The sequence below is a fragment of the Heteronotia binoei genome, chromosome 21 (genome assembly GCF_032191835.1).
Source record: "Heteronotia binoei isolate CCM8104 ecotype False Entrance Well chromosome 21, APGP_CSIRO_Hbin_v1, whole genome shotgun sequence".
NCBI classification, from domain to species: Eukaryota; Metazoa; Chordata; class Lepidosauria; order Squamata; family Gekkonidae; genus Heteronotia; species Heteronotia binoei.
The window spans coordinates 113,654,176-113,674,317 of NC_083243.1; the positions used below are offsets into that span (position 1 = coordinate 113,654,176).

The 20,142-nt window shown below is 44.9% G+C and overlaps 1 protein-coding gene across 1 annotated transcript in view; it reads left to right on the top strand.

Annotated features, from left to right (window-relative positions):
• SLC1A2 (solute carrier family 1 member 2) overlaps positions 1–20,142 on the top strand; it is a 211,532-nt gene that overhangs the window by 119,532 nt on the left and 71,858 nt on the right. Inside the window, exon 2 of the mRNA XM_060262226.1 lies at positions 3,905–4,044. Coding sequence (XP_060118209.1) covers positions 3,905–4,044 — 140 coding nt within the window. The remainder of the gene's footprint in view (positions 1–3,904; positions 4,045–20,142) is intronic.

Below are 20,142 nucleotides of genomic sequence, written 5' to 3' on the forward strand. Positions count from 1 at the left end.
ATACAGGACTTGTCTGAATTCTGCAGGGCATGTTAAGACAAAGTTATTCCACTAATACAATTTTGGTGGACTCTACCAAAAACAGTATTGATTTATTTATTCCGAAAGCTGTGTGCTGAGTTTTAATTGAATTGTATTGAAAGTATTGTTTATGTTGTTAGGCACCCTGAGCTCCATTCTGGGGGATATGAGAGATGTAAAAAAAATCTAATAAAGATTAGTAAATAGGTTGAGAGAGATATTATGGCTGACTGTCTGAAGGGACCATTCTTGAGTGTGGTGTGTGTGAATGTGTGCGATTTGGGCTGTTTGTTTATTTAGCCACAGACTATTGGATCTCCCATGCAACAAAGCACCTATTTTTATTACTGCTAATAATGTAAGCCTGAACAGTAAATAGCCTGAGAATTAATACTAAGGCTGTGGCTGAAGTAGCATATTTGGAATCAGCAAGTCTCTCACTATCTCAGTTTTGCAGCTCATTAAAAAGTTTTTGTCTAATTAAAGCACATATTTTGATTTCTTTAAAAAGTCTGGAATAGCAGTTGCAGTGAGGCAGATGGCACTTGCAGTAGAAAGAAGAGACTGTACCTCAATCTGTTAAGAAAGTGGTAAAAGAAATGTCTTGAAGTGAGCCCAGTTGCATCCGCATGATTCATGCAGAAAGCACTGGGCTTCAAAGCTCTAGTTACATTAAAATGAATAGAAGAAGGAACTCTGGAAGAGAAGCAATATCTGTATGATCTTTTATTTCTCCTATTATTGCCCAAATTTGCTCCAGTATTTCTTTGGATTCCTTCTCTGAACATTTTCTTGGATTCATTCTTGTCTTACTGTTGACAACATCCATTCTGTAGGGTTTTTTAAAAATTCTGTGAGGCAAATTAATTCTTTGCTTACTGGTATTCTCTTATATGAAGCCTCCCCCCATTTTTTGTTCCCCTGCCTTTTGTTTTTCAACCTCAAATGTGACCACACCACTCCTTTTGTTGCTTTTACTGTTTCCTAGATCCTCCTTTTCAGGTTCAGTTCAGGATTTTGTTACTGATGTGTTAAATTAATTCACTCTTTTACTCATTTTTGTCTTTGTTCTCATACATAATGACAATACTCCATATAGCTGTAATTACTGTTGCAAATGCAGTGGTATTCACAGCAGTAATGTAGCATCCACAGGTAGTTTCTCCTTTATATCTCCACAATGAAGATGACTAAAGACTTTTAAAAATGAAAGCTGAGAAATTCAAAGAATTAGTATATGTTGGCGATAACTATTTGTAATCTTATTCACTATAGTAATCCAGCAATAGTTTTGTTTTTAAAAAAAATGCGTGAGTGGGGATGCCAGACTAAGGCAAGGAGAAGGGTGCCAATGTGGAAGTGGCTTTTAAAAATGCACATCTTCCAGTCCATGTGGCATTTTATAAAGACTGTATGAATTCAAGTTTGTGAAAGATTTATCAAGGCAAAGGAAAACCTGGACAGTAAATGATTTGGGGAAACATTGTGAACATATTCCAAAACCCCACTCTACTTTGAATGCCAAACCAGAGCAAAATCTCTGTGAGGAAGCAACCAGCATTTTATTAAGAAAAAAATTGCCAGATGCCTCCTGGCCACTGGTGGAAGGGGGGGTATTCTTGGGCAAACATAATTGGTGACAGTTCACCAACTGCCTTTCCCCACACTGCTACCAAGCACTGACTTGTAGCACCACAGGGACCATTTAGCTTGACTTGCTCCAGGGCTGTTTTCAATGGGCGTTTTCGCACTTAGCGTTTGCTACCGGTATTCCGCGGAGGAAATATGTCCGGATCATTTTCCTGGTTTTCGCACATTGCCTCTTTTGCGCAGTCGCTTTCCATGAAGCCCCGGCTCAAATCGTTTTCGCACTAGCATCGACTTGAGTTCGATGCCCTGTCAATCTTTTTTTTTTTAAGCGCAAGTCTGGTTGCGTTACTACGTAACAACGTAACAATGTAACAATGAGCGGTCACAGCTGTTCCTTCCCCTTCTTTTCATGGGCAAACCGCATGACGTGTGCCGCTTCTGCTTATGGATTGGCTGCAGCTGTAGCATCCTCCACAGCCCTTTATGTATTGACAGAAGCATTCACAGTGGAGAATCTGCATAACGAGACTGTGGCGTGTCTTTATTCCAGAGTGGAGGTTTTGCTTTTGTGTCTGTACGCCGGACGCCAACTGATTAATGCATATGCAAGGAGTCTCACTTCCATGAGAAGCCTCCCAGCACTAGATTCCCCCCCCCCAACACTTATGTCCGCAGGGATCGACCCTGATTCCGTAGTTCCATATGACCAAATTCTGGAGTTGCGAAATATCGCAATAACGCTGACAGCCTGAAGAGAGAAAGAGAAATCGAGGGGTAATCGAGAGAGAGAGAGGGTGTTTGTGTGTGTGTGGCAGCTTCTTCCCTTCCCAGCCTCGCTCCCTCCCGGCCTTTCCACAAGACGCGCCTGTTGAACACATTAAAACTGTGCTGGATGTGAAGGTTGGGCTTGGAGAACCCTCTTTGGCTCCCCCTTTCCCTGTCCCGGTCTCAGAGACGTCATGGGAGGGAGGTATAAAATTTCAAGGCAGAGGAGTAGAGAGAGGCAGTGTGTGCTGTGAGCCAGCGATTAGGAGCTGGGCAGCAGGAGCGGCGGCGGCAGCGGAGCCCAGGCGAGCGAGCAGGGGGCCAGGGTCCGCCTCGAGCTGCGCGACCACGGAGCAGGCGAGGAAGGAGGCCAGGCGCTCCCGGGGCTCTCTCGTCTTGTCCCGTCCCGTCTCTCCATGAAGCCAAGGCGTAGCTCTTGAGGGGCGAGTCCGCTCGGGTGCTGCTGCCGTCCCAAGGGGCATGCCAAGCCCGCAGGAGGCATGAGTGGGGCGTGGCGGCCGCCGCAAGTGCGCTCTGGGGCCCACCTGGCACGTGCGCTCCCGGCTGCGCCTCCGCCACGCCTGGCTGGGGAGCTGGCCGGCGCAGCGTGAATTCGGAGTGCAGACGGGGCCGCCCAAGCTGGCAGGTTCTCCTGGCCCCGGCGAACCAAGCCGCCGCTTCGCTTTGGCCCGTGCCGGCACTAGATTCCCCCCCCACACACACACTTATGTCCGCAGGGATAGAAATTTCGTAGCTGTGAAATATCGCTATTATGCAAGGAACTGAAATGAAGAAAAAAAAATGGCCGGGCAGGCACGTTTCGGAAGCAGGACGACCACGGCTGATGATTGGCCAGGCCAGCAGCGTAGGGATGGAGTGGGAGGACTGAAAGGCAGAGGAGGGTGCCGCCCCCAAAGCAGTCGATGCGGATCTGATGAGTTTCCCACTAAAAAATCCGTGGAGTGGATCCGGAGGTTTTAGGAAACTCCACTTGCATCCGCATTCAGATACTGCGGGGTGAAACTGCTGAAGCCATGGATCAAACCGTGACCACGGAGCAACATGTGCGAAAACCAGCAAAAGATCAGGAGCTAAATGGGATGCCACCCCGGAGTAAACACTAGTGCGAAAACGGCCAATGCGTAGTCTGCTCCTGAGCTGTTTGCATTTTCTCTGTTCATTCCTTGGATCTGGGATGTTGGTTGTTGAATCCAGTTTCTTTTACCTTGTTCTTTCCCAAAAAACACATTTTTAATAGCAATCACTTTACCATATTATCAGTTTCTATCTTCTCTTCTGTAAGGTTGTAGGTAAAGTCTTTTGTGTTAGTCATTTAATAAATACTATTATATTTAGCTCCTGTTTTGTTTCCAAGAAATGGAAACCTACCTTTACTTTCACATCTTTCTAGTGTTGTTAAAATTCCCTCTTGTAGAATATGGTAGTATATCAGTTTCTTTTCCCCTTTGGGGGGATTTCCACTTTCCCAATTTACAATAGTTGAGTATTTCTTTTTCCACCCCCCCAGTGCCAACAACATGCCAAAGCAGGTAGAAGTGCGGATGCATGAAAGTCACCTGAGCACAGTGGAACCTCGTCCAAAACATCTCAGTGTGCGGCTCTGCTATTCACTGCGAAAAAATCTGCTCCTTTCACTGACTGTATCTGGTAAGCTGGGATGAAGTTGTCGATTTTCAGTTGTTTTGTGGCTCATTATTGTTCCAGTAATCCTGCTTCTTTCCGCCTCTTAATTGTTTACTTAAAAATTCAAGTTTTATTGTTTTAGACTGCTATTTTATACTTCTTTTACACCCACTATTTTTGGGATGCAGGACTGCTAAATTGTATAAAGTATTATATATTTTAAGCTTTCTTCATAGGGAAAATGTTCCAACCCTTTAATCCAGCATTTCCCATTGGCAGGGTTGCAACCTGGCACCGGGCCACGGAGGCCTCGATGCCAGGTTGCAGGGCCTCCCATCAACATCCCCCAGCCCAGCAGAGGTCAGGGGACACAGTGGCACCTGCTCAGGGGCCTCCCGACCTCCCTCAGGCCAGTGGAGGTCAGGGGACGCAGCCGCGCCTGCTCAGGGGCCTCCTGACCTTCCCCAGGCCAGCGGAGGTCAGGGGATGCAACCGCACCTGCATGGGGGCCTCCTGACCTCTCCCAGGCCAGCGGGGGTCTGGGGATGCAGCCGTGCTTGCACGGGGGCCTCCTTACTTCCTGCTGGCCGCAGGGCTCAGCAGGCCAAGATGCTGGGCAAGAGTCAGCAGTTTTAAAGGTAAGTTGCTCCCATCCCGTTTGTTTGTTTCTCTTTCTTTCTTTTTCTTTTCTTTCTTTCTTTCTTTCTTTCTTTCTTTCTTTCTTTCTTTCTTTCTTTCTTTCTTTCTTTCTTTCTTTCTTTCTTTCTTTCTTTCTTTCTTTCTTTCTTTCTTTCTTTCTTTCTTTCTTTCTTTCTTTCTTCTTTCTCTCTTTCTTTCTTTCTTTCTTTCTTTCTTTCTTTCTTTCTTTCTTTCTTTCTTCTTTCTTTCTTTCTTTCTTTCTTTCTTTCTTTCTTTCTCTCTTTCTCTCTCTCTCTCTCTCTCTCTTTCTCTCTCTTTCTCTCTCTCTCTTTCCCTCTCTAAGTCATCACCTTGTGAACGACCACAAATGGACCCTCAACTGCTACTACCTACAAGCAGTCTTCAAGACCTTCAGAGTCCCAACCATAGATGCCTTTGCCTCTCCGAGCAATGCCCAATGCTCTCGCTTCTATGCTCGTGGCCCTCCATCAGCGAAATGTGCGGGAGATGCCTTTCTTCATCAGTGGTCGGGACGGGACCACTACACCATCTGTTTCCACCTATCCCACTGATAACAAGAACACTGCAGAAAATCAGATTGGATCGCACCAACTGTATCCTTATCACTCCCTGGTGGCCTTGTCAGCCATGGTTCACCACCCTTTTCCTCCGATCGAACAGTGTGTTCCATCGCTTTCCTCAAGTTCCTGGACCTCATTTCTCAACAAGACGGCAAAGTCCTGCATCACAACCTGGAAATTCTGCGACTGATTGCCTGGAGAATCAGTTTCTAGAATTTCCCGCAGAGGTCCGGCATGTTCTTTTAAACGCCAGAAAGCCGTCTACTAGAAAATCTTTCTCTCAAAAATGGAAGCGCTTTGCACAGTATGCTGTTCAACACAACTTCCTTCCTACATCATCTTCTATAGCTCAGATTCTGTCCTACACTTTGTCTCTCTCAAACTCAGGGTTGGCTTACTCCTCTTTAAAGGTTCACCTGGCCGCTATTTCAGCCCTTCATCCACATATTGGAGGACGTACTGTTTTTTCTCATTCCGCTACAAGAGCCTTCCTAAAGGGCATTCTACATCTTCAACCTCCAGTTCAGCAATTACAACCTACATGGAGTTTATCTCTTATACTGAGCCAACTGATGAAATCCCCTTTTGAGCCAATGGCATCCATTCCACTGCATCTCTTGTCCTGGAAGACGGCATTATTGGTGGCACTCACATCTGGCAGGAGAGCCAGAGATGTCTGTGCTTTTTGGTTGGACTCCCGTTACACTGTCTTCCACCATGACAGAGTGGTTCTACGCCCTGACCCTGCGTTTCTACCGAAAGTCGTCTCACCTTACCATCTGGGAAAGCTGACCACCCTGCCCTCATTTTTTCAAAAACCTAGTGACGTGGGGCAACGGACTTTACACAATCTTGACGTACGAAGGGCCCTCGCTTTCTATATTGAAAGGACACGTCCCTTCCATAAGGACTCTAGACTTTTTGTGGCTTATGGAAAACATAAGCAGGGACACAAAATCTCAACTCAGAGGTTCTCAAAGTGGGTTGTAGCTGCCATTACTTTATGCTACCAGTTGGCTAAACAACCCATACCTCAACACCTACGAGCTCATTCCACTCGAGCTGTCTCCACGTCATCAGCCTTCTGTAGAGGCGTACCGATGGAGGACATCTGTGCTGCCGCAGTCTGGTCTTCTCCATCGAGATTTGCCACGCACTACGCCCTAGACATTCGTGCTCGGCATGACGTATCCTTTGGGCAAGCTGTACTCCGCTCCATCTTTGATTGACGCCCCAGCTTCATGCCCCGTGAGTACAATATTCTTTATTATTTTTCTGCATGTTTAACATATATTCTTCTATTACAACACCAGCACCCGCCTCCGTGCACTTCAACTCACCAGTCACCCATGTGTGGGACTGCACAGAGACCACGATGAAGATAAACAGGTTGCTTACCTGTAACTGATGATCTTCAAGTGGTAATCTGTGCAATCACACACACCCGCCCAGCTGGTTATTCTTCTCTCTGCTAACGAATATCTATATACAGTGGCTAGAAGAAACTGGGTGGGTGGAGCACCTCACCCTCACTCCAGGCATGTGCAGTGGATTCCTGCTCCCCAGATTGAGAGGGAATATGCGCCAAAATTAACACTTAGGCTAGCTGTGAATTCTCCGAGGTTGGGTTCGATTCCAGAAGGAAAACCCACGTGTGTGACTGCACAGATGACCACTCGAAGATCATCACTTACAGGTAAGCAACCTGTTTTTAATCATTCTAGTTGCCCTTTTCTGCACTTTTTCCAATGCTATAATATCTTTTTTGAGGTGCGGTGATCAGAATTGTACGCAGTACTCCAAATGAGCCTGCACCATCGATTTATACAGGGGCATTATGATACCGGCTGATTTGTTTTCAACTCCCTTCCTAATAATTCCCAGCATGGCATTGGCCTTTTTTTATTGCAATTGCACAGTCTTGACATTTTCAGTGAGTTATCTACCACGACCCCAAGATCTCTCTCTTGGTCAGTCTCAGCCAGTTCACACCCAATCAACTTGTATTTATAGCTAGAATTTTTGGCCCCAATGTGTATTACTTTGCACTTGGCCACATTGACCCTCATCTGCCCACTCACCCAGCCTTGACAGATCACATTGGAGTGCCTCACAATCCTTTCTGGGTCTCATCTAAACAATTTAGTGTCATCTGCAAACTTAGCCACTTCACTGCTTACTCCCAACTCCAAATCATTAATGAACAAGTTAAAAAGCATCGGACCTAGTACTGAGCCCTACAGCACCCCACTGCTTGCCATCCTCCACTGAGAAAATTGCCCATTTACACTCACTCTCTGTTTCCTATTAATTAGCCAGTATTTGATCCACAAGAGGACTTGTCCTTTTACTCCATGACTTTTGAGCTTACTTAGGAGCCTTTGATGAAGAACTTTATCATAAGCTTTCTGGAAGTCAAGGTAAACCACATCTAGGGCTTTTTTTTGTAAAAAGAGCCCAGCAGGAACTCATTAGTATGTGAGGCCACACCTCTGACATCACATCATTTGCATACTAGGCCACACCTCTGACATAATCATTTGCATAATAGACCACACCTCTGACACCATCATTTACATAATATGCCACACCTCTGACATCACCAAAAGTATGGTCATCTAGCCACATCCACCTCTAAGATGAGTTAGTGTGAGCTAGCTCGTAGTTTTTTTTAGCTTCCGGCTCACACATTTTTGTCTTAACTTGAAAAAATGGTCCCAGGGCACACTAATTTATGCAGTAGCTCACAACTTTAATGCCAGTAGCTCACAAAATTGAATTCTAGCTCACAGGACTACACAGAGGGAAGTGTTCCCTCTAAGCTGAGTTAGCGTGAGCTAACTCACAGATTTTTAGCCTCCAGCACACACATTTTTGTCTTAGCTCAGGAAGGATTTTTTATTTATTTTATTTATTTAGTTCATTTATATTCCGTCCTATCCCAAGCGGATTCAGGGCGGATCACAGATGGATTACCCCAGAGCGCACTAATTTATGCAGTAGCTCACAACTTTAATGCCAGTAGCTCACAACTTCAATGCCAGTAGCTCACAAAGTAGAATTTTTCCTCACAAGATTCTGCATTTTAGAGGGAACATTACTTGGGAGGTCCTCCCATCTAAATACTAACCAGGGTCAACATACAGGAGCACATGAAGTTGCCTTATACTGGTCCATCAAGTTCAGTACTGGCAGCAGCTACTCCAGGGTCTCTGGTAGAGGTCTTTCATATCACCTCCAACTTCATCCTTTTAACTGGCTATTGAACCTAGGACTTTCTGCATACCAAAAGGATGCTCTACCACTGAGCCACAACCCTTTGTAGTTTATGAGATCAGGATAGTCTGGGCTATTAACGTCATGGCTTTACAGGCATAAGGGCTAGAAAACTGCTTTTTGAATGAAAGTGGGAGATTCTTAGGAAACAGAATTCTTCAGTATTTCCATGTTCCTCTAGAACTGTGCCATATAAACATATGCATCTACACAGTCCTCCCAAAAGTTAACAAGTTATTCCAGGAGATTTCAGTGCAATCCACTGAGATAATTTCTCCATATTCTCATTGTGTCTATAATTCACATCTTAGGATAGTTTCAGAGGGTAGCTGTATTGGTCTGCAGGAGAACAGCTAGACTCAAGTCCATTGGCATCTTAGAGACCAACAATATTTTTGAGGTATAAACCTCCCAGCTTTGATTCTCAAAGCTTACACCCCAAAAATCTTGTTGGTCTCTAAGGTGCTACTGGACATGAATCTAACCTTCCTAGAAATAATCACAACTGAGTAGAGTTCAACCAAATTCTGAATAGATCTGTTTAGGATTGCACTGTTCCTTACTTGCAAGTGGATGCTGGCACCCTGGCAATTCAGATGTGGCCACATTCCTTTTTTGACAGTATTCATATATGCACATGTGCTGTATCATAAGGAGATGCAGCATCTGGGCTGACATCTTAGCAATCACTTGGGAGGCACTGGCTGTGACCAATGTTACCTCTAAGCTGCAGAGTCTTGTGAGCAAAAATTCTACTTTGTGAGTTACTGGCATTAAAGTTGTGAGCTGCTGCATAAATTATTGTGCTCTGGGGTCACTCTTCATGAGCTATGGTAAAAATCTGTGAGCTGGAGGCTAAAAATCAGTGAGCTAGCTCACACTAACTCAGCTTAGAGGGAACACTGGCTGTGACCCAAAAGAACCCTTAGCACAGGGGTGGCCAAATTTGCTTAATATAGGAAAGGAAAGGTCCCCTGTGCAAGCGCCAGTCGTTTTCGACTCTGGGGTGACACTGCTTTCACAACATTTTCACGTCAGACCTTTTTACGGGGTGGTTTGCCATTGCTTTCCCCAGTCATTACACTTTCCCCCTGCAAGCTGGGTACTCATTTTACCAACCTCGGAAGGATGGAAGGCTGAGTCAACCTGGAGCCGGCTACCTGAACCAGCTTCTGCTGGAATTGAACTCAGGTCCTGAGCAAAGAATTCTGACTGCAGTACTGCAGCTTTACCACTTTGCACCATGGGGCTGCTTTACTTAATATAAGAGCCACGTAAAATAAACATCAAATGTCTGAGAGCTGTAAGACATGAATGTCATATGTTTGAGAGAAGGAAGGAAGGAAAAAGAGAGAGGCACAGAGAGAGAGAGAGAGAGAAAGAAAGAAATTTTGCTTACTATAAGAGCCACATAAAATAAACATCAGATGTCTGAGAGCTGTAAGACATGAATGTCATATGTTTGAGAGAAGGAAGGAAGGAAGAAAAAAGAGAGAGAGAGAGAGAGAGAGAAAGAAGAAGAAGATGATGATATTGGATTTATATCCCGCCCTCCACTCCAAAGAGTCTCAGAGCGGTTCACAATCTCCTTTACCTTCCTCCCCCACAACAGACACCCTGTGAGGTGGGTGGGGCTGGAGAGGGCTCTCACAGCAGCTGCCCTTTCAGGGACAACCTCTGCCAGAGCTATGGCTGACCCAAGGCCATGCTAGCAGGTGCAAGTGGAGGAGTGGGGAATCAAACCCGGTTCTCCCAGATAAGAGTCCACACACTTAACCACTACACCAAACTGGCTCTCCAAGAAAGAAAGAAAGAAAGAAAGAAAGAAAGAAAGAAAGAAAGAAAGAAAGAAAGAAAGAAAGAAAGAAAGAAAGAAAGAAAGAAAGAAAGAAAGAAAGAAAGAAAGAAAGAAAGAAAGAAAGAAAGAAAGAAAGAAAGAAATTTTGCTTAATATAAGAGCCACATAAAATAAACATCAGATGTCTGAGAGCTGTTAGACATGAATGTCACATGTTTGAGAGAAGGAAGGAAGGGAGAGACAGAGAGAGAAAAAGAGAGAGAAAAAGAGAAATAAATTGAAAGAAAGAAAATGAAAAGAGAGAGAAAGAGAAAAGAAAGGAAGAAGAAATGAAAAGAAAGAAAGTGGAAAAAGAAATGGAAATAAAGAGAATGGGAGCAAGCAAACTTAACCTGTAGTACAAGGCTGAATCTTCTACAGAGGGGATCCCCAGCCAGCAACAATCCTGCTGCTGCAGCTGGGCCCCAAAGCCTCCCAGCTAGCCAGGCACAGGGTGGACGCTGTGCAGTGCGGTGCGGCCCTCTGCCGGCCATTGGAGAGCCAGGAAAATGCCGTAGAAGCGTGCCTCGGCCTTCCAACCCTGGCTGGCAAGCGGGGAGCCAGGAAGAGGTCATGCAGGTGCAGTTGGGCCCCCCAACCCTGGCCTGCGAGTGGGGAGCTGAGCCGGAACGCTAGCGCAGGCAGCAGGAACGCTGCCTGTGCCAGCCGGAACAGTATTCCAGGACGTTCCGGCACAAAAAAAGCCCTGAACACATCTATGGGGTCCCCTTTGTTCATATGTTTGTTCACCCCCTCAAAGAACTCTAACGGGTTAGTGAGACAAGATCTTCCCTTACAGAACCCATGCTGAGTCTTCCTCAATAACCTTTCTTCATATACCTACTCATTCTCTCTTTGATAATGGTTTCCATCAACTTTCCTGGTATTGAAGTCAGACTGACTGGCCTGTAGTTACCCAGATCTCCTCTGGAACCTTTTTTAAAGATGGGGGTGACATTTGCCACCTTCCGGTCCTCAGGAATGGAGGCAGATTTCAATGAAAGATTACATATTTTTGTCAAGAGATCCACAAGTTCACTCTTGGATGTATGCCATCCGGGGATGGTGACGTATTAGTTTTTAATTTGTCTATCAGTTGTAGGACCTCCTCTCTCATCACCTCAATCTGACTCTGGTCTCTCAACACTCCTCCCAAAATTAGCAGTTCTGGAGTGAGCAAACACTTTTCATCTTCCACAGTGAAGACGGAGGCAAAAAATGCATTCAGCTTCTCAGCCATTTCCCTATCCTCCTTCAGTAATCTTTTTACCCCTTGGTCATCCAGGGGCCCCACTACCTCCCTGACTGGTTTCCTGCTTCTATTGTATTTGAAGAAATTTTTATTGTTGGTCTTTATGTTTTTTGCAATATGCTCCTCATAGTCCCTTTTTGCCTGCCGGATCACAGTCTTACGTTTGATTTGCCACAGCCTGTGATTCCCTTTTATTAACCTCATTTGGACTAGCTTTCCACTGCTAAAAGGAATGCTTCTTACCTTTTTCAGCTTTCAGTACTTTGTTAACCTTGCAGGCTTTTCAAAATACCTATTCGTGCCTTCCTGACTTGTGGTATATATTTTATATGAGCTTCTAGGATGGTAGTTTTAAATAGCCTCCAAGCTTCCCCAAGGGTTTTGACTGTATTTACCTTTCCTTTCAGTTTCCTCTTCACATGCCTCCTCATCTCAGAGAATTTACCCCTTTTAAAGTTAAACGTGGTTGTGCTGGTCTTTTAGGGCAACTCTCTATTTATACAAACGGTGAAATCAATAACATTATTGTCACTGCTCCCAAGCGGCGCAATCACTTTTACATCTCTTACCAGATCTTGGGCATTACTTAGGACCAAATCCAGGATCGCTCCACCCCTGGTACGTTGTGACCATCTGCTCCATAGCACAATCATTGAGAGTGTCTAGTAACTCAATCTTCTTCTCCCGACCAGAACACATAATGATCTAATCAATCTGCAGGTAGTTAAAATCATGTATTATGACACAGTTTTTACCTTTAGCCGCTATCTTTAATTCTTTCATCATATTATAATCGTCCTCTATCTTTTGATCTGGTGGGCAATAACAAACTCTTATAGTTAAATTTCCTTTGGGACGCACTATTTCAACCCAAAGTATTTCTAGAAGGGAATCTAATTCTCTGACCTTCTCAGTCTTACTGGACTGTATATACCCTCTCTGACATACAGAGCCACCCCACCTCCAACCCTTCTCTCCCTATCCTTCTGATATAACTTATATCCAGGAATCACCGTGTCCCACTGATTCTCCTCATTCCACCAAATTTCTGAAATACCCACAATGTCTATGTTTCTCCCCAACACTAAGCATTCCAACTCCCCGATTTTACCTTGGACACTTATAGCATTTGTATACAAACATCTATAATTTCCCGAGCAAGTTAGGCCCGCAACATTCCTCCTGCTGCCCCAGGACTCTGCCAGGCAGTCCATACTGTTTGTTACCATCTCAGTGGACAACTCTAATCCATCGCTTGGTAGAAAAGTAACAGTTAACCTTTCATCGCTTTGAGATAAGTCCTCCCGAACCAGAGATATTTAATCTCCTGTTACCTTTCCCCCAAGATTCAGTTTAAAAACTGCTCTGCCACCTTTTTGATTTTAAGTGCCAGCAACCTGGTTCCTTCTGGGGACAAGTGGAGACCGTCTCTTTTGTACAGCTCCCGTTTGTTCCAAAAACCATCCCAGTGCCTAACAAACTCAAACGCTTCCTCCCTACACCATCATGTCATCCACACATTGAGACTTCTAATTTGTACCTGTCTCTTGACTCAGCCTTCCATCCTTCCAAGGTCGGTAAAATGAGTACCCAGCTTACTGCGGGGGAAAGTGTATGACTGGGGAAGGCAATGGCAATCAACCCCATAAAAAGTCTGCTGTGAAAACATAGTGAAAGCAATTTAACTCCAGAGTCGGAAATGACTGGCTTGCACAGGGGACATAAGAACATAAGAGAAGCCAAGTTGGATCAGGCCAATGGCCCATCGAGTCCAACACTCTGTGTCACACAGTGCCCAAAAAAATTTATATATATATATATATACACACACACACACTGTGGCTAATAGCCACTGATGAACCTCTGCTCCATATTTTTATCTAAACCCCTCTTGAAGGTGGCCATGCTTGTGGCTGCCACCACCTCCTGTGGCAGTGAATTCCACATGTTAATCACCCTTTGGGTGAAGAAGTACTTCCTTTAATCCGTTTTAACCTGTCTGCTCAGCAATTTCATCGAATGCCCACGAGTTCTTGTATTGTGAGAAAGGGAGAAAAGTACCTCTTTCTCTACTTTCTCCATCCCATGCATTATCTTGTAAACCTCTATCATGTCACCCCGCAGTCAACGTTTCTCCAAGCTAAAGAGTCCCAAGCGTTTCAACCTTTCTTCATAGGGAAAGTGTTCCAGACCTTTAATCATTCTAGTTGCCCTTTTCTGGACTTTCTCCAATGCTATAATATCCTTTTTGAGGTGCGTCGACCAGAACTGCACACTGTACTCCAAATGAGACCGCACCATCGATTTATACAGGGGCATTATGGTACTGGCTGATTTGTTTTCAATTCCCTTCCTAATAATTCCCAGCATGGCGTTGGCCTTTTTTGTTGCAAACGCACACTGTCGTGACATTTTCAGTGAGTTATCTACCACGACCCCAAGATCTTTCTCTTGGTCAGTCTCTTCCAGTTTACACCCCATCAACTTGTATTTGTAGCTGGGATTCTTGGCCCCAATGTGCATTACTTTGCACTTGGCCACACTGAACTGCATCTGCCACGTTGATGCCCACTCACCCAGCCTCAACAGGTCCCTTTGGAGTTCCTCACAATCCTCTCTGGTTCTCACCACCCTGAACAATTTAGTGTCATCTGCAAACTTGGCCACTTCACTGCTTACTCCCAACTCCAAATCATTAATGAACAAGTTAAAGAGCATGGGACCCAGTACCGAGCCCTGCGGCACCCCACTGCTTACCGTCCTCCATTGCGAAGACTGCCCATTTATACTCACTCTCTGCTTCCTATTACCCAGCCAGTTTTTGATCCACAAGAGGACCTGTCCTTTTACTCCATGACTCTCAAGCTTTCTAAGGAGCCTTTGATGAGGAACTTTATCAAAAGCTTTCTGGAAGTCAAGGTAAACAACATCTATCGGGTCTCCTTTGTCCACATGTTTGTTCACCCCCTCAAAGAAATGTAACAGGTTAGTGAGGCAAGATCTTCCCTTACAGAACCCATGCTGAGTCTTCCTTAATAACCCGTGTTCATCAATGTGCCTACTCATTCTGTCCTTGATAATGGTTTCTACCAACTTTCCCGGTATTGAAGTCAGACTGACTGGCCTGTAATTTCCCAGATCTCCTCTGGAACCCTTTTTAAAGATGGGGGTGACATTTGCTACCTTCCAGTCCTCAGGAACGGAGGCAGATTTCAATGAAAGATTACAGATTTTTGTCAGAAGATCCACAAGTTCAACTTTGAGTTCTTTCAAAACTCTCAGATGTATTTCATCCGGACCCGGTGACTTATTAGTTTTTAATTTGTCTATCAGTTGTAGGACCTCCTCTTTTGTCACCACAATCTGACTCAGGTCTTTCAACACCCCTTCCAAAATTAGTGGTTCTGGGGTGGGCAAAAAGTTCTCATCTTCCACAGTGAAGACGGAGGCAAAAAATGCATTCAGCTTCTCAGCCATTTCCCTTTCCTCCTTCAGTGATCCTTTTACCCCATGGTCATCCAAGGGCCCCACTGCCTCCCTGGCTGGTTTCCTACTTCTAATATATTTGAATAAATTTTTATTGTTGGTCTTTATGTTTTTTGCAATATGCTCCTCATAGTCCCTTTTTGCCTGCCTGATCACAGTCTTGCATTTGATTTGCCACAGCCTGTGCTCCCTTTTACTAATCTCACTTGGACTGGTTTTCCACCGCTTAAAGGAGTCCTTCTTACCTTTTACAGCTTCCATTACTTTATTTGTTAACCATGCAGGCCTTTTCTTATGCCTGTTTGTGCCTTTCCTAAGTTGTGGTATGTATTTTATCTGAGCTTCTAGGATTATAGTTTTAAATAGTCTCCAAGCTTCCCCAAGGGTTTTGACCATACTTACCTTTCCTTTCAGTTTGCTCCTCACATGCCTCCTCATCTCAGAGAATTTACCCATTTTAAAGTTAAATATGGTTGTGCTGGTCTTTTTGGGCAACTCCCTATTTATACAAACGGTGAAATCAATAACATTATGGTCACTGCTCCCAAGCGGCACGATCACTTTTACATCTCTCACCAAGTCTTGGGCATTACTTAGGACCAAATCCAGGATCGCCCCACCCCTGGTAGGTTCTGAGACCATCTTCTCCATAGCACAGTCATTGAGAGCATCAAGAAACTCAATCTCTTTCTCTCGACCAGAACACATATTGACCCAATCAATCTGCGGGTAGTTAAAATCACCTATTACGACACAGTTTTTACCTTTAGCCGCTATCTTTAATTCTTTCGTCATATTATAATCATCCTCTATCTTTTGATCTGGTGGGCAATAACAAACTCTTATAGTTAAATTTCCTTTGGGGCGCACTATTTCAACCCAAAGTATTTCTAGAAGGGAATCTAATTCTCTGACCTTCTCAGTCTTACTGGACTGTATACCCTCTCTGAAATACAGAGCCACCCCACCTCCAACCCTTCCCTCCTTATCCTTCTGATATAACTTATATCCAGGAATCACCGTGTCCCACTGATTCTCCTCATTCCACCAAGTTTCTGAAATTCCCACAATGTCTATATTTTCTCCCAACACTAAGCATTCCAATTCACCAATTTTACTTCAAACACCTCTAGCATTTGCATACAAACATCTATAATTTCCCAGGCAAGCTAGGCCCGCCACCTTCTTCCTGCCGCCTCGAGACTCTGGCAGACAGTCCATACTGCTTGTCACCATCACAGTGGACAACTCTGATCTGTTACCCGGTAGAAAAATAGCAGCCAACCCTTCATCTCTTTGAGACGAGTCCTCCTGAACCAGAGACATTTCATCTCCTGTTACCTTTCCCCCAAGATTTAGTTTAAAAACTGCTTTGCCACCTTTTTGATTTTAAGCGCCAGCAGCCCGGTTCCATCCGGGAACAAGTGGAGACCGTCTCTTTTGTACAACTCCCGCTTGTTCCAGAAGGGACCTTTCCATTTCTCCAACCCTGCACGTGGAACAGGTAGCACTTCTGAGAAGGCTATCTTGGAGGTCCTGGCCTTGAGTCTGCTGCCTATCAGCTTAAATTTTTCCTCCAGGACTTCACGACTGCATTTCCCCATATCGTTGGTGCCAACATGTGCCACAACCACTGGCTCCTCCCCAGCACAGTATATCAGCCTATCTACAACACGCGTAATGTCGGCTACCTTTGCACCCGGCAGGCAAGTCACCACATGGTCAGTATGTGGTTTTGCCACCCAGCAGTCTACTTGCCTAAGGATCGAATCACCAACTACCAAGACCTCCCCCCCGACCAGGGATGGTTCCTTGGCATGAAAAGATACCTGCTCACCAACTGAAGAAGAGGTCCCTTCTGAGGGCGCATTCCCCTTATCCTCAGCACGGTGCCCTTTTCCCTCTTGACCCTTATGCTCCCTGGCAGCAACAGGGCTGCCATGTTCAGAGTGGGGCTCATCTAACAAGACCCCAAGAGTCTTCTCCGAGTGCCTAACTGACTGTCTGCTTCTCCAGGTCATCCACTTCGGCCTCAAGGGTTTGAACTTATTCCCTGAGGACCAGGAGCTCCTTGCATCGAGCACACACCCAAGACTTCTGTCCAGTGGGCAGATAGTCATACATATGAGACTCAGTGCAAAACACTGGAAAGCCCCCACCCCCCTGCTGGCATTCTATCTTCATAATAGCTTTTTAAATATACAGTCTCACCTTTAAATCCTTTTATGTTTATGTGGTTCTCCTTCTGGAAAGTCTGCTTACCTTATTGGGAACACAAGGAAAATAGGGATCCTGGTTCCTGGTGCTTTCTGGGCTTCTTACAGAGCCCACAGGCTAAGAGTCACAGGCCAAGAGCCTTTTAGCCTCTGGCAAGGTGCAGCCTAATAAATGCAAAGAAGATGGGGCCTGCAGTCTGCCCAGGCAACACAGACACTCCCAATGAGCAACAGTCACCTACAATCAGCAATAATCACCTACAGCCCACTCTAAACAAACAAAAAGCAGTTCCCCAGCAACCACACAAACCACACAAACTCAGACTCTCAGCAACTTCCCCCAGCTGTTTAGAAAAGGCTCCTAATCCACTCATGTTGGGAGCTAAGGCTCTGTGGGAAGCCAATAAAGCCAGTCGGAGTGCAGACAGCTTCCCTGCATTATAGGAAAAGAAGGGCAGCAGCAGATTCCTTGCAGCAAGAGGGTGGAGGAGGGATGGCAGTAGCTTTCCCATGGTACAGGGGGTAGTGAAGCCAGCCCATGACTAAGCATCATTCACATTCTGAGTCTTTGGCATGTTGAGTTATCTTCAGACAAAAGGCTACCTAGATACTTAATCCCTAGTATTGTCAGCTCCAGGTTGGCAAATACATGTATATTTTGTGGGTGGAGCCTGAAGAGGGTGGGATTTGGGGAGGGGAAGGACTTCAGTGAGAAATAATGTCATACAGTCCACCTGCCAAAGTGGTCATTATCTCCAGGTGAGCATCTCAGTTTTAATCCCAGGAGATCACTAGCCACCACCTTGGCAATTCTATTAATACCCAAGCTCCCTGGATAAATAGCATCATTATTGATTTCTGTTTTTCTATCAGTGTTCATCTCTACATTCAACAAGCTGAGTAGCCACAATATCATCCATCAGCTGAAAATAAACCTGATTCAATAAAGTTCAAGTTAATACAATGTATGTGAGAAATGTTGCATTTTTGTTGTTAAATTACCCTGGCAAACATTTAAAACCCAGTTTGTAAACATAGTAGTGTAGAAACTAGCATATATAGTTAACAGTGAAAAAGATTATTGTCATTCTTAGAAGCCAGCAAGATAAATGTTGATTTATCTAATGCTGTGGTGCCTATAAATGGTCACAGGAGCCTACCGTCAGGAGTCTGGGGGTAATTCTGGACCTCTCTTTATCTGTGGAGTCCAGACATCAATGTTGTCCGGTGGGCATTTTTCCAACTGTGTCACGTCAGGCACCTGGTTCCCTATGTCTCACCCTGATCTTGGCGCAGAAATCCATGCAATGTAATATAATTCACTTTACGTGGGGCTTCCCTTGAAATTGTGCCAGAAGCTCCAACAAAATGTGGCAGTGTGGATCCTTACGGGGACCCCATGGAAGGCACACATACATCCAGAGCTGCACAAACTTTAGGGAGGGATGGTGGCTCAGTGGTAGAGCATCTGCTTGGTAAGCAGAAGGTCCCAGGTTCAATCCGTGGCATCTCAAACTAAAAAGGGTCCAGGCAAATAGGCATGAAAAACCTCAGCTTGAGACCCTGGAGAGCTGTTGCTAATCTGAGTAGACAATACTGCCTTTGGTGGCGCAAGGGTCTGATTCAGCATAAGGCAACTTCATATGTTCATATGTAAACTGCATTGGTTGCCATTGGAGCACCAGATCAGATTCAAGTGCTCACTTTTAAAGCTCTTAATAGCCACAGACCCACTCATCTTCAAGGCCACCTCTCCCAGTATGTCCCTCAGAAGGCATTAAGATAAGCAGATAAGAACCTTCTGGAGGTCCCTGGCCCAAAAGTTATCTGGCTGGTCTTAACCAGGGCCAGAGCCTTCTCCACCCTGGCCCCAGCCTGGTGGAACTCTGTGACAAGTGACATCTGTGCCCTGTCTGGTCTGTTAAAGTTTTGCAGGACATTAAAGGCAGACGTGTTCTTCCATGCCTTTGGTTGAAGGCAGTGCCCATTTTTACTGGCACCCTCTCCCCCATGACTGAATGCTAACATTGCCATTTTGTTTCTTAAAATGTTTCTGAAATGTTCATATATTGTGTTTTAATGGTTTTTATGGTTTTAACTTGTTTTATATTGCACTTAATTAAATTGTTGAGAACTGCCCTGAGCCCCGTGTAAACAGGAAAGGAAAGGAGAAAGGAAAAGAAGATAGATAGATAGATAGATAGATAGATAGATAGATAGATAGATAGATAGATAGATAGATAGATAGATAGATAGATAGATAGATAGATAGATAGTCTGTACTTACTGTACTCTGCCCTGTAATGATAGAGCAGTTGATTTCATACTCAGAGTTTTAAATGTGTACTGTTTCATCTGTATTTTTGTGCAGTTGGTGTCCTTCACCATCATAAAGGCAAATGGCTTGTAGCCACTTCTGATGAATGCTCAAAACTTACTGCATCTCTTGTGTTTCTCAGTAGTTTAATTCAATGCAGGAGACTGTGAAAGATAAATTCCCATCAATCCTAGGTGTCATTAGAAATGGTGATTTACAGGGAAAATAGGCCATAGTAAAAATAGGCTGTATCAGGGTCTCTAAATCCTCAGCTTTCCTTTTGTCTGAGAGCACAACTTCTCCCAGAATTGTCTGGGCTGCAGCTGGTGGATGTGGTACCACCTTTGGGCCACCAACCACTCATATGGCTGCCCTAACTGCACAAGGGTGGACAGTGCCTGGTCAGACAGAGCATGTGGACAAGATATCACCAAGCAGACTGTTTAAGAGCCACTGGCAGAAGCAGCAGCTGGATCAGGCCAGCATGACTATCAAGCAAATGGACAACAGGTGTGGGC